Source organism: Mercenaria mercenaria, chromosome 5, assembly GCF_021730395.1.
Source record: "Mercenaria mercenaria strain notata chromosome 5, MADL_Memer_1, whole genome shotgun sequence".
NCBI classification, from domain to species: domain Eukaryota; kingdom Metazoa; phylum Mollusca; class Bivalvia; order Venerida; family Veneridae; genus Mercenaria; species Mercenaria mercenaria.
This window is the reverse complement of record NC_069365.1, coordinates 83,266,562-83,291,674: the sequence shown is the minus strand read 5'-3', so window position 1 is coordinate 83,291,674 and position 25,113 is coordinate 83,266,562. Positions and strand designations below refer to the sequence as shown.

Here is a 25,113-nt window from a genome sequence, read left to right as displayed (position 1 = left end):
CTTGGTTGAGTATTATGTTTAAGTCAACTTTTCTCATAAACTATCAAAGCTATTGCTTTAAAACTTGCAACAGTTTTTCACCATCATAAGTAGACACTGAACATCAAGAAACATAACTCTATCCTGCTTTTTGCAAGAATGATGGCCCTTTTTAGACTTAGAAAATCATGGGTAGGACAATATTTCTATTACACAAAAAAAAATCAGATGAGCGTCAGCACCCGCAAGGCGGTGCTCTTGTTTGATTTGATACAGACTTGCACAGAATGTTTATCTTGATGATCTCTAGGCCAAGTTTGAAACTGGGTCATGTGGGGTCAAAAACTAGGTCAATAGGTCAAGTCAAAGGAAAAGCTTGTTAACACTCTTGAGGACACATTTTATAACCCTATCTTCATGAAACTTTGTCAGAATGTTTATCTTGATGATTCCTAGGCCAAGTTTGAAACTTGGTCATGTGAGATCAAAAACTAGGTCACTCGCTTAAATCAAAGGAAAAGCTTGTTGACACTCTATGGGCCAAATTTATGACCCTATCTTCATGAAACTTGGTAAGAATGTTTTTCTTGATGATTCCTATGCCAGGTTTGAACCTGGAGCTTGTTAACACTGTAGAGGCCACATTTATGATCCTATCTTCATGAAACTTTGTCAGAATGTTTATCTTGATGATTCCAAGGCCAGGTTTAATAGGTGAGTGATATAGGGTCATCATGACCCTCTTGTTGTTAATCCCCCGCCGTGGCGGACGGATTATAGGAATGGTCTGCGTCCGTCCGTCCTTTCGTCCGTCCGTCCTTCCGTCAAACAAAACAAAATCGTGTCCGGTCCATATCTCCTAAACCCCTGGAAGGATTTTCATGAAACTTGGGTCAAATGATCACCTCACCAAGACGATGTGCAAGAACCCATGAGTCAGCCTTGTCGGTTCAAGGTCAAGGTCACAACTCAAGGTCAAAGGTTTGAGCCTGCCATTTTGTGTCTGCTCTATATCTCATAAACCCCTTGAAGGAATTTTATAAAACTTGGGTCAAATGATCACCTCATCAAGACGATGTGCAGAACCCATGAGTCAGCCATGCCGGCTCAAGGTCAAGGTCACAACTTAGGGTCAAAGATTTTGAGCCTTCCATTTTGTGTCCGCTCTATATCTTCTAAACTCCTTGAAGGATTTTCATGAAACTTGGGTCAAATGATCACCTCATCAAGACGATGTGCAGAACCCACGGGTCAGCCTTGTCGGCTCAAGGTCAAGGTCACAACTCAAGGTCAAAGGTTTGAGCCTTCCATTTTGTGTCCGTTCTATATCTCCTAAACCCCTTGAAGGAATTTTATCAAACTTGGGTCAAATGATCACCTCATCAAGACGATGTGCAGAACCCATGAGTCGGTCATACCGGCTCAAGGTCAAGGTTACAACTTACGGTCAAAGGTTTGAGCCTTCCATTTTGTGTCCGCTCTATATCTCCTTAACTCCTTTAAGGATTTTCATCAAACTTGGGTCAAACGATCACCTCATCAAGGCAATGTGCAGAACTTATGAGTCAGCCATCTCGGCTCAAGGTCAAGGTAACTGAAGGTATAAGTTTTGAGCCTTCCTTTTCGTGTCCGCTCTATATCTCATAAACCCCTTGAAGGAATTTTATAAAACTTGGGTAAAATGATTACCTCATCAGAACGATGTGCAGAAATAATGAGTCAACCATGCCAGCTCAAGGTCAAGGTCACAACTAAGGGTCAAAGGTTTGAGCCTTCCATTTTGTGTCCACTCTGTATCTCCTAAACCCCTTGAAGGATTTTCATCGAACTTGGGTCAAATGATCACCTCATCAAGAACTCATCAGTCAGCCATGTCAACTCAAGGTCAAGGTCACAACTGAAGGTCAAAGGTTTCAGCTCTGTATCTCCTAAACCCCTTGAAGGATTTTCATGAAACTTGGGTCAAATGATCACCTCATCAAGACGTTGTGCAGAATTCATGAGTCAGCCATGTCAGTTCAAGGTCAAGGTCACAGCTAAAATCAAAGGATTACCCTTTCACTATCCATAGCAGTGGCGGGGGATTTAGCTGTCTTTCAGACTGCCTTGTTCAAATGGGGGCACTTGGCCTCTTTAAGGGGCCACTAGAGCTAAGATTAGAAAGAATTTTAAACAAATTTTCTCATAAGCCATTGGATGGATCTTCATCAGACTTGGTCTGTAGCATCATTGTAAGGTTCTTTCTCCAATTTATAAAAATGGGGGCATGTGGCCCCCTTTAAGGGCCACTAGGGCTCAAGATAAAACACCTTTTATATACTTCTCATGAACTGCTGGATAGATTATTGCTTTCATAAACCTTCATCAAATTTGGTCTGTAGCATTATTATGAGGTCCTTTGCTATGTTTGCACAAATCGAAGGGGTATGGCCCTTTAAGGGGCCACTAGAGCTAAAAGTAGAAATATCTGTAAATGACTACTCATCAGTATTTCATGAATTCTGTGAGTTTTCATGCCCCCACTTTTGGGGGGGGGGGGGGGGGGTGCATATAGATTTGCCCTTGTCCGTCCATCCTTCCGTCTTTCCTTCCCTCAGATTCATTCAGTTGTGTGGGAGTTATGGCCCCTGACTGTAAAACTTGGTCATTTTAGTGTTGTGTCATGCATAGCTCCAAAAGTGTTTGACGTAGAGTCACCAAAGTTTACAGGAATGTTATTCACCATGTGTAGTTGTGCACCTGGGGTTTTGCTTCCGGATTAATTCAGTCGTGGCCCCTGACTTAGTAAAAAATTGGTCATTTTAATGTTGTCGCGCTTAGCTCCAAAAGTATTTGACCTAGAGTCACCAAAGTTTACAGGAATGTTGATCAGCATGTGCAGTTGTGCCCCTGGGGTATTGCGTCCGGATTCATTCAGTATTGTAGGAGTTATGGCCCCTGACCTAGGAAAAAATTGTCATTTTAATGTTTTGTCGCACGTATTGTTTTCCCAAAGTTGATCTGTGTGTCTTTTGTCATGTAGTGGGGGCATCTGTGTCCCATGGACACATTTCTAGTTTGATACACTTTCACAATTTTGCATCAATGACTCAACGTTAGAACATTGTTCCACATAATCTCTTACCATATGACATAGGTCCATTAAAATCTGACTTTGTTTCTGAATTGATTTGATTCAAATTACAAATAGTTACTTCACATCATCACCCACATAATATGAAAGGTCAATGAAGTCTAGATGTTTGCGTTATTTTTATGCGGCCACCATTAATAATGGGGAGCATATATAGTTAACCCTGTCCATTTGTGCATCTGTCTGTGCCTCACGGTGTACTTGTGTGACACACGTGTATGTACGTCCATGTCCGTGTTAGAAAATCTTGTCTACTTGTGCATGTGTTAGACAGTTGCAAATAACTAAAAATAGCACAATCCTTCACCGTAACAAGGGGCTTGTATGAGCTGCACCTGTAGATGTACATGTTGTGTTATGCATGTAAGGATTTTCAGATACCTTGGCACAAACCCTTGCTATAAGACGATGTGTAGCATGCAAGACCCACATGCCTAGCTGATAGTTTGTTGTCTATGGTGGCGTCAGTAGCATCCATTTTAAAGCTGCTAGAAATTTAACTGTCGTTTTTTTTGCGGCAGCTTTCAGATCTGCAAGGTTTTATATCGAAATTGTATAAAATATTTTGACCATGAGAAATTCTTGAGTTTTTCTGCCACAATTTTGTCATAAACAGTCGCGAATTACAGGCGAAACCACGATATTTTCTGTTTTCCGCTTCTTTAAAAAAAAAGTCGCAGCTTTCTTACCTGCAACATTCTAGGAAAATGCCAATGCACATTGTGATTCACCCGGAAGTAAAACAGGTTTAAAAGGATACGTGTATTCTGTCTGCATAAAATATCGCGGCTAAAAACTCGCTATTTTTTGCCACAACATTTTATGAGACCCCAGTTGAGAAACAAAAAGTTGCCTCTTAATTTTACCTTTGACTTTTTGTAGAATTCTACTAAAATTGCAAAAAAATGTTGCAGATCTTTTTCTGTTACTTGAGTTTTTATTGACTGACGAGGGATAAAATGTAGAGTCAAACCATATACGCTACCGGCCACTGGAGTCAAAATGTTCCTTGCTGTTTCCAACAACTTTTATATAATAGAGTGGTTTTTATGTTCATGGCCACATTTTGTTTCATTTTGACAGAAAATGTCATGGATTTGTAAGTTGCCCGCAACATTTTATACACAGACAATAAAATTCTTGCGGTTTAAAATGGCCGCAACTGGCCACCATAGAGGTCAGATATTGAGGTCCATTTTTCGTGTATAATCTGTAACGCTTTTTGCATGCTTAATTATATCAAGGCAATGCCTACAAGACCAAGACCTGTAGTTCAAATGTCAAGGTCACATTAAGAGGTCACAGATACAAACTCATTTTTAGCTCATCTGATTTTTTGAGAAAAAAATGAAGTTATTGTCATCACTTGATTGGCATCGGCGTTGCATGGTTTTATGTTTAGTTCAGCTTTTCTCCTAAGCTATCAAAGCTATTGATGTAAAACTTGCAACACTTGTTCACCATCATTAGCTGACTCTGTACAGCAAGAAACATAACTCCATTCTGCTTTTTGCAAGAATTATGGCCCCTTTTGGACTTAGAAAATATCAGATTTCTTGGTTAAGGATTATGTTTAGGTCAACTTTTCTCCTAAACTATTAACACTTGTTCACCATCAAAAGCTGACTCTGTACAGCAAGAAACCTAACTCCATCCTGCTTCTTGCAAGAATTATGACCCCTTTTGGACTTTGAATTCAGATTTCTTGGTAAAGTTTTGTGTTAAGGTCAGCTTTTCTTCTAAACTGTCAAAGCTATTGCTTTAAAACATGCAACACTTGTTCACCATCAAAAACTTACTCTGTACAGCAAGAAACATAACTCCATCCTGCGTTTTGCAAGAATTATGGCCCCTTTTGCACTTAGAAAATATCAGATTTCTTGGTTAAGTTTTGCATTTAGGTCAACTTTCCTTCTTTACGGTCAAAGCTATTGCTTTAATACTTGCAACACTTATTCACCATCAAAAGCTGACACTGCACAGCAAGTACTGTAACGTTGCATTGCTTTTTGCAAGAATTATGGCCCCTTTTGGACTTAGATAATCATGGGTTGGTCAGTATTTCTTTTATACAAAGACAAAAAAATCAGATGAGCTCTCTAAGAAAAGTTTATGAAATAAATCATGTTTGCTTTATTGACTTTGCAATAAACAAGTTTTCTGTAACGGAATGCAGCAGCTAAGTGAAAGCAATAACTTAATTCATTAGAAAGTCAATAATAAGTGTTCTGTAACCTATTTATAGTTAAACCTTTAGCGTGCTGGCAGCAAGTGATTTTGCCTTTGCAACCAGTGCAGACCAAGATCAGCTTGCTGGCGGCAAGTGATTTTGCCTTTGCAGCCAGTGCAGACCAAGATCAGCCTGCTGGCGGCAAGTGATTTTGCCTTTGCAGCCAGTGCAGACCAAGATCAGCCTGCTGGCGGCAAGTGATTTTGCCTTTGCAACCAGTGCAGACCAAGATCAGCCTGCTGGCGGCAAGTGATTTTGCCTTTGCAACCAGTGCAGACCAAGATCAGCCTGCTGGCGGCAAGTGATTTTGCCTTTGCAACCAGTGCAGACCAAGATCAGCCTGCTGGCGGCAAGTGATTTTGCCTTTGCAACCAGTGCAGACCAAGATCAGCCTGCTGGCGGCAAGTGATTCTGCCTTTGCAACCAGTGCAGACCAAGATCAGCCTGCACATCCATGCAGTCTGATCATGGTCTGCACTGTTCGCTGTTCAGTCAGTAAATTTTCAGTGAACACCCACCCTTTTGAATATTAAATGGTACTGCCCAAATTGAATGATGGACCAGTCCATTTTAGAAATTTGGCAGGGTAAAGGCAACCCTCATATTGGCCCATTATAAATTATGTACTTACTGGCAGGAATTAATTAGTCCACATAAAATTAAACCTTGTTTCCTCAGATATGCCTTATTTTACTTTCAAGCCCACTCCTCCTGTTTCCTTTTGAAGGATGGCCCTGTTGACTTTATTAATTACATCCTAATTGGATTATGTGCCTGTTTGCATATATATACTTAAACTGGGTGACCTGGTGTGAAAAATGTCAGTTATCACATTGGTATCTTTTTGAGATGGATGTTGTCCTTTATTGGGGATTCTTGTCCAATATTAAGTTCTGTGGTTAATTTAATTGGTTAGCATAGTGGGACGTAACCATTTTAAACATAGGGTGATATCTGGCTACTGGAAACTATTCTGAAGGTTGTTAGTCATTTTGTCTTCCACCTTTGTTATATGTGGGGAAGTTGTGAATTACTTACAGGGAACAAGTTAGCTGGCAGGGAGTGAGTTCACTGGCCTTGGTATTTTAATAAAGTACTTTGAGAGATAGCATTCAACCTGATAGAATACACAAACAACAAAAAATAAAAATGCTCCACTTTTTTGCCATTATGGCATTCTGTTGTTAATGCAACAAAATGCATACTAGAGGCAGCTTGCCTATTTATGTTTTTAGCTCACCTGTCACATAGTGACAAGGTGAGCTTTTGTGATCACCCTTCGTCCGTCGTGTGTCCGTCCGTCCGTCAACAATTTCTTGTCTGCACGAACGTGGTTTCATTTATAATTTTATTTTAACCAAACTTGCACAAAATTTGTATCACCATAAGATCTCGGTTCCTTTCTTGAACTGGCCAGATCCCATTATGGGTTCCAGAGTTATGGCCCCTGAAAGGGCCAAAATTAGCTATTTTGACCTTTTCTGCACAATAGCAGCTTTATTTATGATTTGACTTTAACCAAACTTGCACACAACTTGTATCACCATAAGATCTTGGTTCCTTTTTTTTAAACTGGCCAGATTCCATTATGGGTTCCAGAGTTATGGCCCCTGAAAGGGCCAGAATAACCTATTTTGACCTTGTCTGCACTATAGCAACTTCATTTATGATTTTATTTTAACCAAACTTGCACACAACTTGTATCACCATAAGATCTTGGTTCCTTTCTTGAACTGGCGAGATTCCATTAAGGGTTCCAGAGTTATGGCCCCTGATACGGCCAGAATTAGCTATTTTGACCTTGTCTGCACAATAGCAGCTTCATTTATGATTTGAATTTAATCAAACTTGCACAAAACTTGTGTCACCACAAGATCTCGGTTCCTTTCTTGAACCGGCCAGATCCCATAATGGGTTCCAGAGTTATGGCCCCTAAAAGGGCCAAAATTGGCTATTTTGACCTTGTCTGCACAATACAATGTAGCAGCTTAATTTATGATTTGATTTTAACCAAACTTGCACACAACTTGTATCACCACAAGATCTTGCTTCCTTTCTTGAACTGGCATGATTCCATCATGGGTTCCAGAGTTATGGCCCCTTAAAGGTCCAAAATTGGCTATTTTGGCTTTTGCAGCCATATAGAGACTTCATTTATGGTTTTAATTTGATACAAACTTCCAAAATATCAACAACAATAAATCTTGGATTCAATGACAAATCAGATCCAATCGTAGGTTCCAGAGTTATTTTATATCTGATTACCTCCCCTGATTGTAATCAAAATGGATTTATATCAGTAAGTCCTTATAGGACTTATTTGAAATTTCATTATTGTTATAAGTTGGACTGAGACAATCAGGGAAGATAACTATGGACTGATTTTATGTCAAATTACCTCCCTTTATTTCAAATTAAAATGGGTATATCTTCATAACTAATGAAGATACTGATCTGAAATTTCATTTATGTCAACAGATTTATTTGGCAGATCCTTATTTTGTTCACTTAGAATATTTTTTTTTTAATTAATTCCCTTTTACGTTACTATAAATAGCTTATTTTTAGTAACTTTTTTATTATTGGCCGTAGGGAAAAACCGAGACCACTTTTCTGTGGTACAACATGGATGGTACCTCAAATTTTTAGGTGTATATGACATACCTATACCTTGTAAGATTTTTTTTTTCTTTTTGGTTAAATTTCTTCCCTTTGTTGTTCCTGTCGTTACGACTTAGATATTTTTTCTGAGGATCTTCTTGTCCTCAAGTGCAATGATAACAGGTGAGCGATAAAGGGCCATCATGGCCCTCTTGTTACTTAACCCTTAGCCTGCTAAATTTCTAAAATCAGGGTTCAAATTTAAGCACGCATACTCGCTAAAAGCCAGTGGAAATTTAGAATAACTAGTGGCCTGAAAAAGCACTCGCTAATTTTAGCGAGTCAGTGAAATGCCAGGCAAATGTAATACTCCTAAAGAAAAACATGACAGTACAATAATAAAAGTTCCAAATATAGTTTCAGTTGAATCTTATCCGACCTCAATCGTAAAAAAAGTTCAAATAGGTGTATGACGTAATCGTTTCCAGTGTAAATCATTTCGGAATGCGCGGACAGATACGTTGGGCGGTAAATGACGTTTTTTAGGTATCGAGGACTCTAATTGGTTGTTTAAATTTAGTAACTATAATTAGCCTACTGGAATCCCAAAATTAAAAAAAAAATGTCTGTGAAAATTACCAACTTTTTGAAACGGTCGGCAGCTGACAATACCGACGAGGCCAATGCGCCAAAAAAAACATGATGATCCGGAAGAAAGGCCAGTAACCGCCAGTGTAAAAACAGTAAAAAAATGGCAGAGAGAACTTAATGTCGACCTTGAAATTGTTCTCAGCGATCAAACGACTGTGACAAAGATGGCGTGTAAAACATGCAAGCTGTATGCGCCTACTGACAGTTCATCAAAGGTTATTATAGACTCTAACTAGTGTATCAAAACATCTAATATTTATTGATTTGTTTGCATTATGATAATAATTTAGTAACCCAGAATATTCCCCAGAAAAGAGTATTGAAATGATCCGGATGGTCGGCTCGCTAAATTTTGTAACTAAAAATAGATCGCTATTTTGGAATTCCAACTGTAGTATTTTAAATGTAAACAGAAAGAAATACTTTGCGTTGTTAAAATACCCGTGTTTGATTTTAGCTAGTATCTTTTCCTTTTAGCTAGTGAACAAAAAAGGCACTAGCTAATTTTAGCTAGTAGAAAATATTGTTAAATTTGACCCCTGAAAATGGACTGGTCCATCATTCAATACGGGCAATACCATTTATTATTCGAAGGGATTTTCACTGAAAATTTACTGACTGAATAGCGAACACTGCAGACCATGATCAGACTGCACGGATGTGCAGGCTGATCTTGGTCTGCACTGGTCACAAAGGCAGAATCACTTGCAGCCAGCAGGCTATAGGTTAAAATAACTTTTATTTTAACAAATAAAAGTAGAACTTGTTTATATAGAAAATATACTTATGTTTACAGTATCTACATTTTTAGAATTCTTATGTTGATCCGAACATGGGGGGACAAATGCTTACAGTCACAATCATTACTAAAAATAGAAACTCACCTGTCAACAAAAATTGAGCATGTGACTAATGTGAGATCATGTGCAGCAGATGTTGTCACCAATAAACTTTAGTTCAGTGTCGCTTCACATGTGCAAACTGGTGATTATTAGAATCAATGACACTGTCATGGTGATAGCAATGTGACTTCCAGTTTGATGCCCTTGTGTCTTGTGTTCTATTTTTAGTTCACTCGTGGTGAGCTATTGTGATCATGTTGTGTCCGTTATCTGTCTGGTCATCCGTCTGTCATCAACAATTTCTTTATATGACATCATCTCTAAAAGCATCTGTGCAGTCTGATCATGATCTGCACTGTTCGCCATTCAGTCATTATCTTTTAGGTAAGCTCCCTTTTAACAGTTAATGGTACTGTCCAAATTGAAAGATGGACAAGTTCATACTAGAAATTTAGCAGGATAAGGGTTAAAATCCATACAGTCAGGTGACCTGTTTAAAAGTGTTGAGCTGTATATTAAAGACCCACATTGGATCAATTATAGTGTGCTGCACAAATTTTTCTAGCGAATTGGTTGGAAGTTTTGTTTTTATTATTTTTATATGATCCAACTTTAAATTTTAGCAAGGTATTCCTCCCCCACCCCTCCCCCCCAAAATGTTTCCCTGATACTTGGGATGTATCGAGATATTTTATGGTCAATTGCAGTTGAGAATTGGATTTAGCGCTAGCTCTGTCGCCGCAAGGATCCTGGTTCAAATCTTAGTAGATTCCAAATATTTCTGTAGTTAGCCTGGTTGGCGCATAACACATCCAGTGCTAACTAGTGAGCAGTGATATCCCAGTCTTAAAAAGTACCATGTGTTAAGATTAGAAATTATTTATTATAATTATGTACTTTGTAATCAATCTTAGTGGGGTATACATGATTTATAATACATTAATTTTAATAATAATGAATAGTTTGTGCTGTATAACTAATCTAACTGTAACAGAACATAAATTTGTTAACATGTATTTCTTATAACCTATAATGAAACACTTACTGAATAGCTTGCCAGTCAGTAGTCAAAGCTGCTTGCCACCGGCCCTTTTTAGTACCCAAAACTATTTGAGCAGTGCCATGAGAAAACCAACACAGTGGGTTTGTGACCAGCATGGATCCAGACCAGCCTGCGCATCCGCGCAGTCTGGTCAGGATCCATGCTGTTTGCTAACAGTTTCTATAACTGCAATAGTCTTTGAAAGTGAACAGCATGGATCCTGACCAGACTGCGCAGATGTGCAGGCTGGTCTGGATCCATGCTGGTCGCAAAGCCACTATGTTGGTTTTCTCATGCCGCGGCTCATTTGTCATTGATCCTTTGGACCTCAGTGTCTAAAGGCACTGACCTCCAGATTTTGGCTAAAAAATGATTTTTAATATTTGAAGTTTTGCCATATTATGAATATAAGAACACAAGTATTTGTTCCTAAACTGTCTTAAAAATGTTAAATCAAGACCCAAAAAATATTCCCGATTTGGGAATCGAACCTGGGTAGTGCGGCAATAAAATAATTTCCTGCTGTCCTGACCAAAACACCACAAAGGGATAAACACTTAATTGTTGTTAAAAATAAAGATTTAAGAATAATTAAGGCAGTCTGTTACAAACAAATTGTCGGTAACTATATTAGTTTCAAGACCTGTTTTAAAATTTCTGATATCTAAAACTCTTTTTTTTTTCATAAGATCTGGAGGTGAGTGCCTTTAATATTATTTTATTATCCCCCGCCGATGAAATCGGGAGGAGGGTATTGAAATGGCGTCCATCCGTCCGCAGCCATTTCTCAGCAACTAACAGGTAGAATTTCATAAAACTTGAAATAAACATGAACCAACATACTGCGATGATGCCCGTCAAGTCTTTTTTGATTTGTCAATTTCCCTTAGAGTTACTGCCCTTGATTTAATGAAAAATCCACGTCTGCAGCCATTACTCAGTAACAAGCTGGTAGAATTTCATGAAACTTGAAATAAATATGAACCAACGTACTTCGATGATGCCCATCATTTTTTTTTTTAATTGGTCAATTTTCCTTAGAGTTATTGCCCTTTAATTGTTTAAAAATCCACAGATTTGTACATAACAAACCAACCAATTGGTAGAATTTCATTAAACTTCTTTCATTCTTTTCCATGAACATTTATTATAAACATGTGAAGTTGTGCACCCACACCTGGTCACCACCTTGCCTTGGTCACACCCCCCCCCCCCCCCCCCCCACCCCAAAAAACAAAAACATTCATACTCTGTTAAATTGACTAATGAAATTATTTGCTTCTTACTAACATCCTTAACTTTTTGCCCTGAATTTGATAAATAAAAGCATTTTAATTTTAAAACTGATTAAGAGTTCTTTTAATTACTTTAACACTTTTTGACATTACTAATGTTTGTTTTTTGTGGATAGAAGTGTTTAATTGTCACTTTAGGGGCAGCATAGTATTTCTTGTAAAATTAGCTGATGCAGTAGACTTAATCATCTCTAAAATACATGTATAATACCTGCCATTCACAAGCACTTTGCAGTGTAGATATTGAGAATTGTGTCAAGTCACCTGTATAACTGATTGGTTCTATTTCTATACAAGTAATTTATTACCTGTAAATATGTAATTTATTACAGCTATTTATAGATAATTTATTTTGGTAATAGCACAGATAATCTCATTTGTTATATACGATTTTGTACACCACTTGACCTGTCAGTATAGTTCAGTGGGCAAATCAGATTACTACAGGTTTTATCAGATTATAAAAGTACTTCTGAAACTCAAAGTATATGATAGGGTACTTTTAAACACATCTGAAGTACAAAGCTTTTTGCACTTTGTACTTACAAGTACAGTACACAGTTAGTTTTGTGTCAGATCTAGGTCATTTTGTGGGGAATGTAGTGCATTTGCTGGTACAGTCCATTATTAGCGTAAAATTCAGTCAGCAATGGACTCTTCCAACTGCGAAAGTAAGGTAATGAATAATAATGTCAGCCAATCGTCTGCCAGACATTTTATGTATGCAGACAATGAATTTGTACTAACCTTTATTGATATTATTTCAGTCTGTTGTCAGCCCACTCATTGCCCTTGCTATTAATAATTGTTTGACCTTTCCTATTTATCTAGAAGTCTTGTGATCGACATTTTAATGAATTCTCCCTGGATGAGTTCATTTAAGTAGATAAATAGATCAGGCCATTAATAATGTAGGGTGTTCTACTTATCTAGTACTCCAATAACCCCTCAGTTTTCTGCTTGTAAAGGGTAAATGATTTTATTTTTTTTTACAAAACTGAGCAGAGTCATTGTGTACAATAAATATAGGTCAATTTGGTATCAAAAATGTTCTTCACCCCCACTTCAGCAGAGAAAAGAGTAGTACATAAATATCTTATTGTGAGTGTCCATCTGGCTTTTAATACGCCCGTCTCTGAAAGAGCAGGGTGTACCATTTGAACACCCATGGCAGCGGGCGGGCGGTCGGCGTCCAAAGCATGTCCGCTCTCTAAGTCAAAATTTTCATCCGATCTTCACCAAACTTGCTTACAATGTTTGTGGGCATGATATCTCGGCCAAGTTCGATAACAAGCCAAATCGCCCCAGGCACTCTTAGATTATGGTCCTTGAATTACTCAAAAAACTGTGAATTTAGATTTGTCCGCTCACTAAGTCCAACAGTTTTCATCCAATTTTTACCAAACTTGCTGACAATGTTCGTGGGCATAATATCTTGGCCAAGTTTGATAACCAGCCAAAACGCCCCAGGCACTCTTGGATTATGACACTTGAATTACTTGAAAAGCTGCAAATTTAGCCTTGTCCGCTCTCTAAGTCAAACAGTTTTCATCCGATCTTCACCAAACTTGCTGACAATGTTTGTGGGCATAATATCTCAGCCAAGTAATATAAGCAGCCAAATTGCCCGAGGCACTCTTGGATTATGGCCCTTGAATTACTAAAAAAAGCTGTGAATTTAGCCTTGTCCGCACTCTTAAGTCGAACAGTTTTCATGCCAAGTTACATCAAAATCCTACCATGCATTAAAAAGAAATGCTCTGGACAAACTTCAATTTGACCTTTGACCTCAGACTGTGACCTTGACCTTCGAGATAGGAACATGGGGTTTGCGCATGACACTCCTTCTCATTGAGGTTAACATTCATGCCAAATATAAACAAGATTGTTCCATGCATGTTTAAGTTATGGTCCAAACAAATTCGGACGCACGCAGGTACATACACCGAACCACCAAAAGTGGTGACTAAGTCTGGCTAACCGCAAGTGGGCTTGACAAAAATTGGAGGTGCCATTCATGTTGTACCACAGAAAAGTGGTCTTGGTTTTTCCCTATGGCCAATAATAAAAAAGTTACAAAATATGCTATTTATAGCAACATAAAAGGGAAGTAATTAAAAAAATATATTGTAAGTGAACAAAAAAGGGATCTGCCAAAAAAAAACAAGAGCACCACAATGCAGAGCAATATACACACGAAACAAAGCCATATGACCTTTGACCCCCTAGTGTGACCTTGACCTTGAGGTGAGCCATCTGAAACATGTGCTTTACACGTCATCTCGATGTGATGAACATTTGTGCCAAGTTTCTTTGAAATCCTTTTAGCAGTTCCCAGAGTTACAGAGCGGACATGAAACAATTGATATGACCTTTGACCCCAAAGTGTGATCTTGACCTTGAAGTGAGCCATCCAAAACATGCGCTCTGCATGTTGTCTCAATGTGGTCATATATATTTAGTGGAAACTTTAAAAGTCTTCTTGTGTGAAAATGCTAGCCCGATTTTAAAACAATTTTATATAAATGATCTTGTGTGACCTTCTACAAACATAGTCGAAATTTTTCTTAAAAAAAAAAAAGGACTGTATGTTTGCACTGAATGGATTTTGATGAAACTTTACACTAATGATCTTTTGAACATAATGGGTCTTTATGGTTAAAAAAAAGACTTATAAAAATAATTTTTTCTAGAGCTTTGATATTTGGCATGTGATATAAGGGTTTGACTCTCTACCATACTTGTCCAAATTATTACCCTAAGGTAAAAACAAATGGCCACGCCCCTGTGTCATGTACTTACTATAGGCTTTTATATAAGAAACTTTGAAAATCTTCCCAGAATCAATAATAGCTAGGGCCTTGATATTTGGCATGTGATATCAGATTTGTAATTTGCACCGTAATTATTCAAATTATTGCCCTAATTTCAAAAATGTGTGTGAAATGAACCTAACTGTGTACCTATACAAACACACTTGAAGCCTTGTACACAGGTGAGCACTTTAGGGTCAATGACCCTCTTGTTTTGAAAATCTTGTCAGGGGCATAACTTGAATACTATTTAAGGTATAAGGTAAACATTGTTTTAACTGGCTTTAGTATCAAAAAATCATTAAAAAAAGTTTTGAGTTTGAAACCTAGCTTTAGGTGTTGACAAGGAAGCAATACTCCTGGCTTAGAGAAGGTCAATAGTTCTGCCCACATGCTTGTTGATAGCTGAAATAATGCGTGCAGGGGCACTTCAGAGTCTTCTGTCACTGTTAAAAGCTGACCTAAATCATATCGGTGTGACTCTTCACCCAACAAAAGCAAAACAAAATGAGCCGCGCCATGAGAATTTTAAATTCTCATTTTCTCAGAAAACCAACATAGTGGCTTGGCGACCAGTATGGATCCAGACCAGCCTGCGTCTGGTCATGATCCATGCTGTTCGTTAACAGTTTGAATCCATGCTGGTCGCAAAGCTACTATGTTGGTTTTCTCATGGCACAGCTCAAATAATGTTCATTCCTCCTAATTTTTAGGAATTTTCAGTTGTTTTTCTTTTTAGCATTTATTTTACTTGTGTATTTATTTATATCTTGATTAGCAACATGTTGGTAATGTCCTTAAAATTCGTTTGCCTAAAAAAAAAAAAAGGACTGTATGTTTGCACTGAAAAATAGGTCTAACTAAAAAATAGGTCTATCCCAGATATTGAATTTGTTATTGTCCTAAATCATGTGAACTTAAAAAGGACCGAATTTTTGCTCTAGAAATAGGTCTAGCATAGATATTGACCGACTTCATTATAATGATTATATTTCTTTGTTAACTAATTCGGTGAGCAAGTACAGGTATAGATTGAAAGTCATTCAGTTTGTCTTGAGGGCAATGTCATTATCGTAAAGTTAATTATATACTTTCCGTTTATGGACATGAAAAGAAGTTCAAACTATTTTTAACCCTTGCCATGCCGAACATGATTGATTCTGCCTTTGCGACCAGTGTAGATCATGATCAGCCTGCACATCTGTGCAGTCTTATCAAGATATGCACTGTTCGCTATTCAGTCAGTATCTTTTTGGTAAGCACCCCTTTTAACAGTTAATGGCACTGTCCAAATTGGAAGAAGGACAATTTCATTATAAAAATTTAGCAGGGTTAGGGGTAAACGAGTGAAAATGGAATTGAATTGAAATAATGTATTTACTTTGACCTAGGTCTGAAGTGTTATAGTTAACCCTTTCTCTTGTGTTTGAAAATTGTTGAAATTCTATTCAGTATAGGCAGAGAACATGACTTTTAAACGGGATGTTGAATGTTTGAATCCCCAGTGAGGTTTTATGCTGTCCTTGATAATGGACTGATTCCTATCAGTCCAAAGTCATTAATCCTCTGTCAGATTCATGTGTGGAAGTTGTAAGTTACTTGTAAAGATTATCGTCATTCACCACTGAATCATGTGGAGAAATGGTCATTTACTTGCAGAGGATATCATTATTTACTTTTGGTTTATGTGGAGAAGTTGTCTGTAACTTGAGGTTAATGCTCTCCAACTCTGATTCATGTCAAGAAGTTGCCAGTTACTATGTGGATAAGTTGACAGTTACTTGCGGAGGTTATCATCCTTCATCTCTGATTCATGTTGAGAAGTTACCAGTTACTATGTGGAGAAGATGCCAGTTACTTGCAGAGGTTATCAGCATTCGCCTCTGATTTATGTTGAGAAGTTGCCAGTTACTTTGTGGAGAAGATGCCAGTTACTTGCAGAGGTTATCAGCCCTCGCCTCTGATTCATGTGGAGAAGTTGCCAGTTACTTGAGGAGGTTATTGTCCTGCACCTCTGATTTATGCGCAGAAGTTGTTAGTTACTATGTGGAGAAGATGCCAGTGTTTTTTTTTGTGATGAATCGGAAGTGTAGACAGCTAAATGCAGACAGAAACAAAGAGTTTGTCTGATTGACATTTTTTTCCTAACATATACTTGACATTTTAATATTTGAACATTTTCCAAATAGCAAACAAATGGTACTAAAAGTAATACTTTTATCTGATTTATGTGAGAAGTTGTAAGTTACTTGAGGAGGAAAAAGTCTGTACTGGGACACGGGTTAGGTGAACAGAACACTATTAAACTGTGTCAGACAAATAATTCCTTGTCGCTTTTAAGCGAGTATTGATGAAAGTTCTTTCTAAATGTTTTAAAATCATCCACTAAAATGCTGAAGAAGGATTTTTATTTTTAGATGTCAGTTTGATGAACTATTTTATGTGCATGCAGTGTTGAGCTAAACAGTTCATTGTGCTCATCCAAAAGGGAGAATGACCTGGTAGAAACACATATTTAAGGTCATGCTGTCTGCTTAGCAGGCAATGACCTTCTAAAAACCATTCTAAAATTAGTCAGACTGGGTCATATCATCTTAACTTTGCCATTTACATAATGTGTAGTTAGGTAATCATGTAATGCAACGATCATTGACTTTAGATAAGACCAGTCCATTACTGTTTAAACAGCCAATCAGATTCTCTCAAAATAGACTGGTCCTTGACTGCTCGCAGTTGTTGTAAATCAATAGCATATAGGCTAGGCTAGATAAATTAGTAGCTATATTTATTCCTGTTTTATAATCTTACTTTTGTCTACTTCGACAGTTGTACTTTTCATTATTAATAGCTGGAGTGAATGCTTTAGTAAACATGTCAAGTAAAACTCCACCTCTGATTCATGTGAGGAAGGTGTCATATGCTTGCAGAAGACAAGGTACTTACTGAATACTGGTGAATACTGGTCAGGTAAACTGAAATGTCTAATGCATTTTAAGGTCTGAATGCGTATCTTGTTACTATACAGTTAGTTTCGTGCTCAGCCCATGATTTGTAGAAAAATTGCTGTTGAAAAACGGCCCTTAAAAATCTAAAACAACCAACTCCAATAGGGCAAGTCTATTTTCCTTGTCATCATAAAGTGCAAGAATGGCAACTTAAACTTCAGAAATTTGATCCTCTGAGAAGACTGTTACCTGCTGGTGAATTAAGTAAATTTTCCATGATTCATGTAGAAAAGCAATCTGATTAAAAGCATTATCTGTCTGTCCTGTCTGTACAAAATCTAACTCCGAAATGTAATGAATGGTGGACTCTGGGTGACAAAGTTTCAAGTCGGTCACACCCTATTTCCTAACCATAATGACAACAATCCGCTCAGTAGGGAGACCGCAGATCTATGGATTGCCGGAGCGCTAGTCACCAGGCGATAGGAGTGTTCTTTATGTTTCTGAAAATCATTTGTACTCTGTACTAACTGGTTAGGTGAACTGCCGGACATCAGTTAATAAAATATTACTGAAAAAAAGGGCACTGAACTCACAGTAAAGAAATAACCCATATGTTAGGTGAAAATGACATCTAACCCAGAAAAAACATTGAAGCCATGGTAGACAAATTCTAAAGTCTAGCTAAATCAGAAAAAAAATGAGAAAAAAAAATTCTTGTACTTTTATCACATTAATTTTGTAGAAAAGTTACAGTGGGACTGACATCATTTTAAAAACACAACAGGATACATTATGTGTTAGGATTGGCTTTGTTCACTAAATGTCAAGCATCATCAGTGATTATACTAAAAAAACATCTATTCACCCAGTGAGATGAACCTTTCATCAAGAAAATAGAGTGCACAGCACAATACTTTAGTAGACTGCTTCCATATTGATAATTTGAGGTCTGAGAGAGGTCATAGTGATACCAAAATGAGGCTGGTAAACCTGTAACCAGTCTATTACAGGAAGTTAGGAATAATTTGGCTGGTTCTAGGTCACTGCCTCAAAGCCAAGACTATGACCTGAAGTGAACTAAAGTCTGGGTCACCTTGGGTCACTTAAGGGAGACAATGATCGTGACATTTCAGCAACAATGAGAGGACCAACCTATTTAATGGGCACAAGCTTGACTGTGATTCAGTCCAATCAAGTTAAAGTTACCATAATGGTTTATTGATTTGTGCAACTTCTGATACAAAATTTCATAAAGTGATGGGTCGTTCTGATCTGATAACTAAAGTGGAAGATACCATTATAGCTGTAGAACAACCTCAGTGCACTGAATATCAGTAAACTCAGTCAGAATTGGATAGGCTAGACATTCAGACATATTTTTGTAGTATATTAAATATTAAAGTGTTTACAAATTGCCAGACACCTTTTTTTGTGATCACCCTTCGTCCGTCGTCAGTCTGTCAGTGCGTCCGTCAACAATTTCTTGTCTGCACGATAGTGGTTTCATTTATGATTTTATTTAAACCTGCTATTTTAACTTGCACACAACTTGTATCACCAGAAGATCTCAGTTCCTTTCTTGAACTGGCCAGAACCCATTATGGGTTCCAGAGTTATGGCCCCTGAAAGGGCCAAAATTAGCTTTTTTGACCTTGTCTACACAATAGCAGCTTTATTTATGATTTGATTTTTACCAAACTGGCACACAACTTGTATCACCATAAGATCTAGGTTCCTTTCTTGAACTGGCCAGATTCCATTATGGGTTCCAGAGTTATGGCCCCTGAAAGGGCCAGAATTAGCTATTTTTACCTTGTCTGCACAATAGCAGCTTCATTTATGATTTTATTAGCTTGACTATTCGAAGAATAGTCTAGCTATTCTACTCACGTCGGCGTCACACCTTGGTTAAGTTTTTGCATGCAAGTACATACAGCTATCATTTAAAGGCATACAGCTTTGAAACTTATTTATTCTTTTTCTAGGTCAATTACCAACCTCACTGGGTCAAGTTCCATAACTCTAACATGTATTTTGAGCAAATTATGCCCCCTTTTGGACTTAGAAAATTCTGGTTAAAGTTTTACATGCAAGTTACTATCTCCAAAACTAATGTAGATATTGAATTGAAACTTCACATGTGTCTTCGGGGTTATAAAACTAGTTGATAGCATCAAGTCCCATAACTCTGACCTTCATTTTGGCCAAATTATGCCCCCTTTTGGACTTAGAAAATTCTGGTTAAAGTTTTGCGTGCAAGTACATACAGCTATTACCAAAAGGCATATAGATTTGAAACTTATTTTTTCTTTTTCTAGATCAATTACCTACATCACTAGGTCAAGTCCAATAACTCTGACATGTATTTTGGCCAAATTATGCCCCCTTTTGGACTTAGAAAATTCTGGTTAAAGTTTTGTGTGCAAGTACATACAGCTATTACTAAAAGGCATATGGATTTAAAGCTTATTTTTTCTTTTTCTAGATCAATTATCTACCTCACTGGGTCAAGTCCCATAACTCTGACATGTATTTTGGGCAAATTATGCCCCCTTTTGGACTTAGAAAATTCTGGTTAAAGTTTTACATGCAAGTTACTATCTCCAAAACTAATGCAGATATTGAATTGAAACTTCACATGTGTCTTCGGGGTTATAAAACTAGTTGACAGAATCAAGTCCCATAGCTCTAACATGTATTTTGGGCAAATTATGCCCCCTTTTGGACTTAGAAAATTCTGGTTAAAGTTTTACATGCAAGTTACTATCTCCAAAACTAATGCAGATATTGAATTGAAACTTCACATGTGTCTTCGGGGTTATAAAACTAGTTGACAGAATCAAGTCCCATAACTCTGACATGTATTTTGGGCAAATTATGCCCCCTTTTGGACTTAGAAAATTCTGGTTAAAGTTTTACATGCAAGTTACTATCTCCAAAACTAATGCAGATATTGAATTGAAACTTAACATGTTTCTTCGGGGTTATAAAACTAGTTGATAGCATCAAGTCCCATAACTCTGATATGCATTTTGGTCAAATTATGTCCCCTTTCGAATTTAAAACTCTTTTGATATTTAACATTTTGGGTAAAGATTTCCTGCTTCTGTGACATATTTCGAATAGTCCAGCTTGGCTGTCTTACGGACAGCTCTTGTTTTAACCAAACTTGCATACAACTTGTATCACCATAAGATCTTGGTTCCTTTCTTGAACTGGCGAGATTCCATTCTGGGTTCCAGAGTGATGGCCCCTGAAAGGGCCAGAATTAGCTATTTTGACCTTGTCTGCACAATAGCAGCTTCATTTATGATTTGAATATAATCAAACTTGCGCAAAACTTGTGTCACCATTAGGTCTTGGGTTCTTTTGTCGAACCGGCCAGATCCCATAATGGGTTCCAGAGTTATGGCCCCTGAAAGTACCATATTTGGCTATTTTGACCTTGTCTGCACAATAGCAGCTTCATTTATGATTTGATTTTAACCAAACTTGCACACAACTTGTATCACCATAAGATCTTGGTTCCTTTCTTGAACTGGCCAGATTCCATTATGGGTTCCAGAGTTATGGCCCCTGAAAGGGCCAAAATTAGCTATTTTTACCTTGTCTGCACAATAGCAGCTTCATTTATGATTTTATTTTAACCAAACTTGCACACAACTTGTATCACCATAAGATCTTGGTTCCTTTCTTGAACTGGCGAGATTCCATTCTGGGTTCCAGAGTGATGGTCCCTGAAAGGGCCAGAATTAGCTATTTTGACCTTGTCTGCACAATAGCAGCTTCATTTATGACTTGAATTTAATCAAACTTGCACAAAACTTGTGTCACCATTAGGTCTTGGTTCTTTTGTCGAACTGGCCAGATCCCATAATGGGTTCCAGAGTTATGGCCCCTAAAAGGGCCAAAATTGGCTATTTTGACCTTGTCTGCACAATAGCAGCTTCATTTATGATTTGATTTTAACCAAACTTGCACACAACTTGTATCACCACAAGATCTTGCTTCCTTTCTTAAACTGGCCAGATTCAATCATGGGTTCCAGAGTTATGGCCCCTTAAAGGTCCAAAATTGTCTATTTTGGTTTTTGCAGCCATATAGAGACTTCATTTATGGTTTTATTTAATACAAACTTCCAAAATATCTTCAACAACAATAAATCTTGAATTCCATGACAAATCAGATCCAATCGTAGGTTCCAGAGTTATTTTATATCTGATTACCTCCCCTGATTGTAATCAAAATGGATTTACAGGCTTTTTTTTCGGGCATTTTTATAGCCGTTATTCGGCTATATTCCCAATGCCAAAAAGTATGTATTTTTCCCAAAATGAGTGCAAAAATTCCCAATCTACATTCAGTCTGAAAAAAAAAATTGCACAAAAATTGACCAAATTATGGATAATTTTGTAATGGACGTATATTAAAGAGGTTCTACAATGTGAAACAGGTGTATGAGAAAGTGCTTTAAGATATCCTTACTATATCCTATGGTACTAAATATTTCCCAATTTGGAACATTTACGCGTCAAAAATTCCCAATTTTGGGGGTATAGGCTATGTTCCCAAATAAGTTAGAAAAAACCCTGATTTATATCAGTTAGTACTTATAGGACTTATTTGAAATTTCATTATTGTCATTAGTTGGACTGAGCCAATCAGGGTAGATAACTATGGACTGATTTTATGTCGAATTACCTCCCTTTATTTCAAATTAAAATGGGTATATCTCCGTAACTAATGAAGATACTGATCGGAAATTTCATTTATGTCAACAGATTTATTTGGCAGATCCTTACAATAATTTTTTTTCTGATTACTTCCCTTTTACGTTACTATAAATAGTTTATTGTTAGTAACTTTTTTATTATTGGCCGTAGGGAAAAACCGAGATCACTTTTCTGTGGTACAATATGGATGGTACCTCCAATTTTTAGGTGTATTTTGACATATCTGTACCTTGTAAGAATTTTTGTTCCGGTTAAATTTCTTCCCTTTGTTATTACTGTCCTTTGGACTTAGATATTTTTTCTGAGGACCTTATTGTCCTCAAGTGCAATGATAACAGGTGAGCGATATAGGGCCATCATGGCCCTCTTGTTAGCAATTTTCATTACATAAATATCTGTAAATTGTGCATTTGGAAAGACATACATTTTTAATATTTAATATTAAAGTTTTAATTTACATAATTGCCGGACATCTTTTACATTAACATCTTGAAGGTCTTATAATTCTTTTTAGGTTTGTTTAGGGGTAAAAGATTTGTTTTCGGAAAAACAAACACTACATGGATGGAGGTGACGGATTTCAACCTGTGACCTTTGGGTTGTGTAGCTAGGATCTTCACAAATTCACCAGTTCTACTTCCTACTAGACTGGCTTTCGTCCCTATGTTTGTTCTTATTTACATAAACATCTTGAAGGTCTTTTAGGTTTGTTTAGGGGTAAAAGATTTGTTTTCGGAAAAACAAACACTACATGGATGAAGGTGACTGATTTCAACCTGTGACCTTTGGGTTGTGTAGCTAGGATCTTCACAAATTCACCAGTTCTACTTCCTACTAGACTGGCTCTCGTCCCTATGTTTGTTCTTATTTACATATATATAAGTTTATTCATTAAGAGGGAAGTAACTCCAGCAGGTTGTTTCTACATTGACATTTTTTATTGCCCCTGGCTCCGAACATAAGTTCAGCCATCAGATAAAATGTGCTATTTTAGAGGCTTAAGATTTTCTTATTTTGCTTGCAGTATTTATATGAAAAATAACCATGCAGCCAGGGAGCCAGGCTAACTTCCAACTTGTAGCCAAAGCCTCCTGGTGAACTATTTTGGATGACTCGTGTCTGTCATCAGTCCAATTTCTTTTAAATAACATATTGTTTCCAGTCCTAAGGAAGCTGCAGTGTATTGATCCTTTTGTTGTCCTCCATTAAATCACCTAAAATAAAGAAGGTTCTTACCAAAGTCTGGTAGCCATGGCAACAGAAGAGGACAAAAACCTTTTTAAAAATCTCTGTCAGATATTAAAAAATTATCAGCTGATGAACTTTTAACAGACATACCGTAATATTAAGATAAAAACTTGGCTGCCGTTGTAGGAGCGGTGGTTTTAAGATACCTGTTTCCATATATAGAAAACATGAAAAAATATCTCCATCAGAATTCAAAATAGCTTCACAAGAATGAATAATTAGCCTAGCTTCAGTACAGAACAAAATATTTATCGAGAAAGATTGTCCTAGAACTAGTTCAGCATATATACTTAACCTCAATAAAAATGTGTCATATTTTCGTCACACTTTCGTTTGACTTGTGCTGTGTTCATTCCAGTGTATATAGTACATTAAAATTTTGTATCTTCTTTTTCTCTGCCTCCATAAAAAGACACAAAAATCTATTGTTAGTCTGAAACTGAGTTTTGGAGACCATTGCAGTCTGGGAATACAGCCTAGCTATTTGTCAGATTTGCAGCTGTGCTTATGAGATACTAGGGTTTTTAGGATGATCTCCAAATTTGAGTTTCAAGCCTTGGACCAAGGGTCATTATGGCAATTTTTGGCTTGAATTTGAACATCTGCCAAACATCAAACATAATTATTATTTAGAAGAATACATTTTTGATTTAATTGAGTATAGTTTTATGATGTACGTGCAGAAGTAATTTTGAGATAAATATTTGGTTGAACACAGAAATATGTTTATTGGAACTTGTTTAGTGTACTCTTAAAGTACCTCTGTTCTGGTTATTGGAATAAAAATGTCCTTTTGTTTCTGTAGTGGGATTGTCTATTTTACCTTTTCCTTAGAGGGGCCTCCGTGGCCGAGTGGTTAAGGTCGCTGACTTCAAATCACTTGCCCCTCATCGATGTGGGTTCAAGCCTCACTCGGGACGTTGAATTCTTCATGTGAGGAAGCCATCCAGCTGGCTTACGGAAGGTTGGTGGTTCTACCCAGGTGCCCGCTCGTGATGAAATAATACACGGAGGGGCACCTTGGGTCTTCCTCCACCATTAAAGCTGTAAAGTCGCCATATGACCTACCATGTGTCGGTGCGACGTTAAATCCAACAAAAAAAGCAAAAAAAATTTCCTTAGAAAAATAAGAAGTTCTAATACTAGTCCTTTTCAAATCAGTTGGATCAGCTAAGGTGTCTTGTGTGTAACATAATTAGGCACTGTTATACTTTGCAGTGTCCAGAGCATGAATGTCTGAAATATCTTGTTGTGTGCTATATGCAATGTTGTTCATTGCAGTGTGTAGAGTATGAGTATCTAAATTTTTAAGCTCAACTCCGACATCTTGTATGTACGAAAAATGATCTATTATGTGGTAGAACTGGCTGTATTTAGAACTCATTCTATTTTCAGCTGGATGAACTAGGACGTCTTGTGTGTAACATATGTAACATTGTGCCTGGTGGTGTCATCTGCTTCTTCTCTTCTTATGACTATGAGAAGTTTGTGTACAGTCATTGGGAAAACTCCGGAGTGCTTGCAAAGCTACAAAATAGGAAAAAGGTACAATTGTATATTTTGTTTATTTCCACCCAACTGAAAGGGAAGCTCCTTTG

General features: G+C 37.3%; 1 protein-coding gene across 7 annotated transcripts in view; it reads left to right on the top strand.

Moving 5' to 3' along the window:
* Positions 1 to 25,113, top strand: part of LOC123557786 (ATP-dependent DNA helicase DDX11-like) — an 80,930-nt gene that overhangs the window by 44,624 nt on the left and 11,193 nt on the right. For all 7 annotated transcript variants that reach the window (XR_008371096.1, XM_053544148.1, XM_053544144.1 and 4 more), the window contains exon 22: positions 24,911 to 25,060. Coding sequence is in view for 6 of the 7 variants with exons in the window: in XM_053544148.1 (XP_053400123.1) it covers positions 24,911 to 25,060 (150 nt within the window). In the remaining variant the exon portion in view is untranslated. The remainder of the gene's footprint in view (positions 1 to 24,910; positions 25,061 to 25,113) is intronic.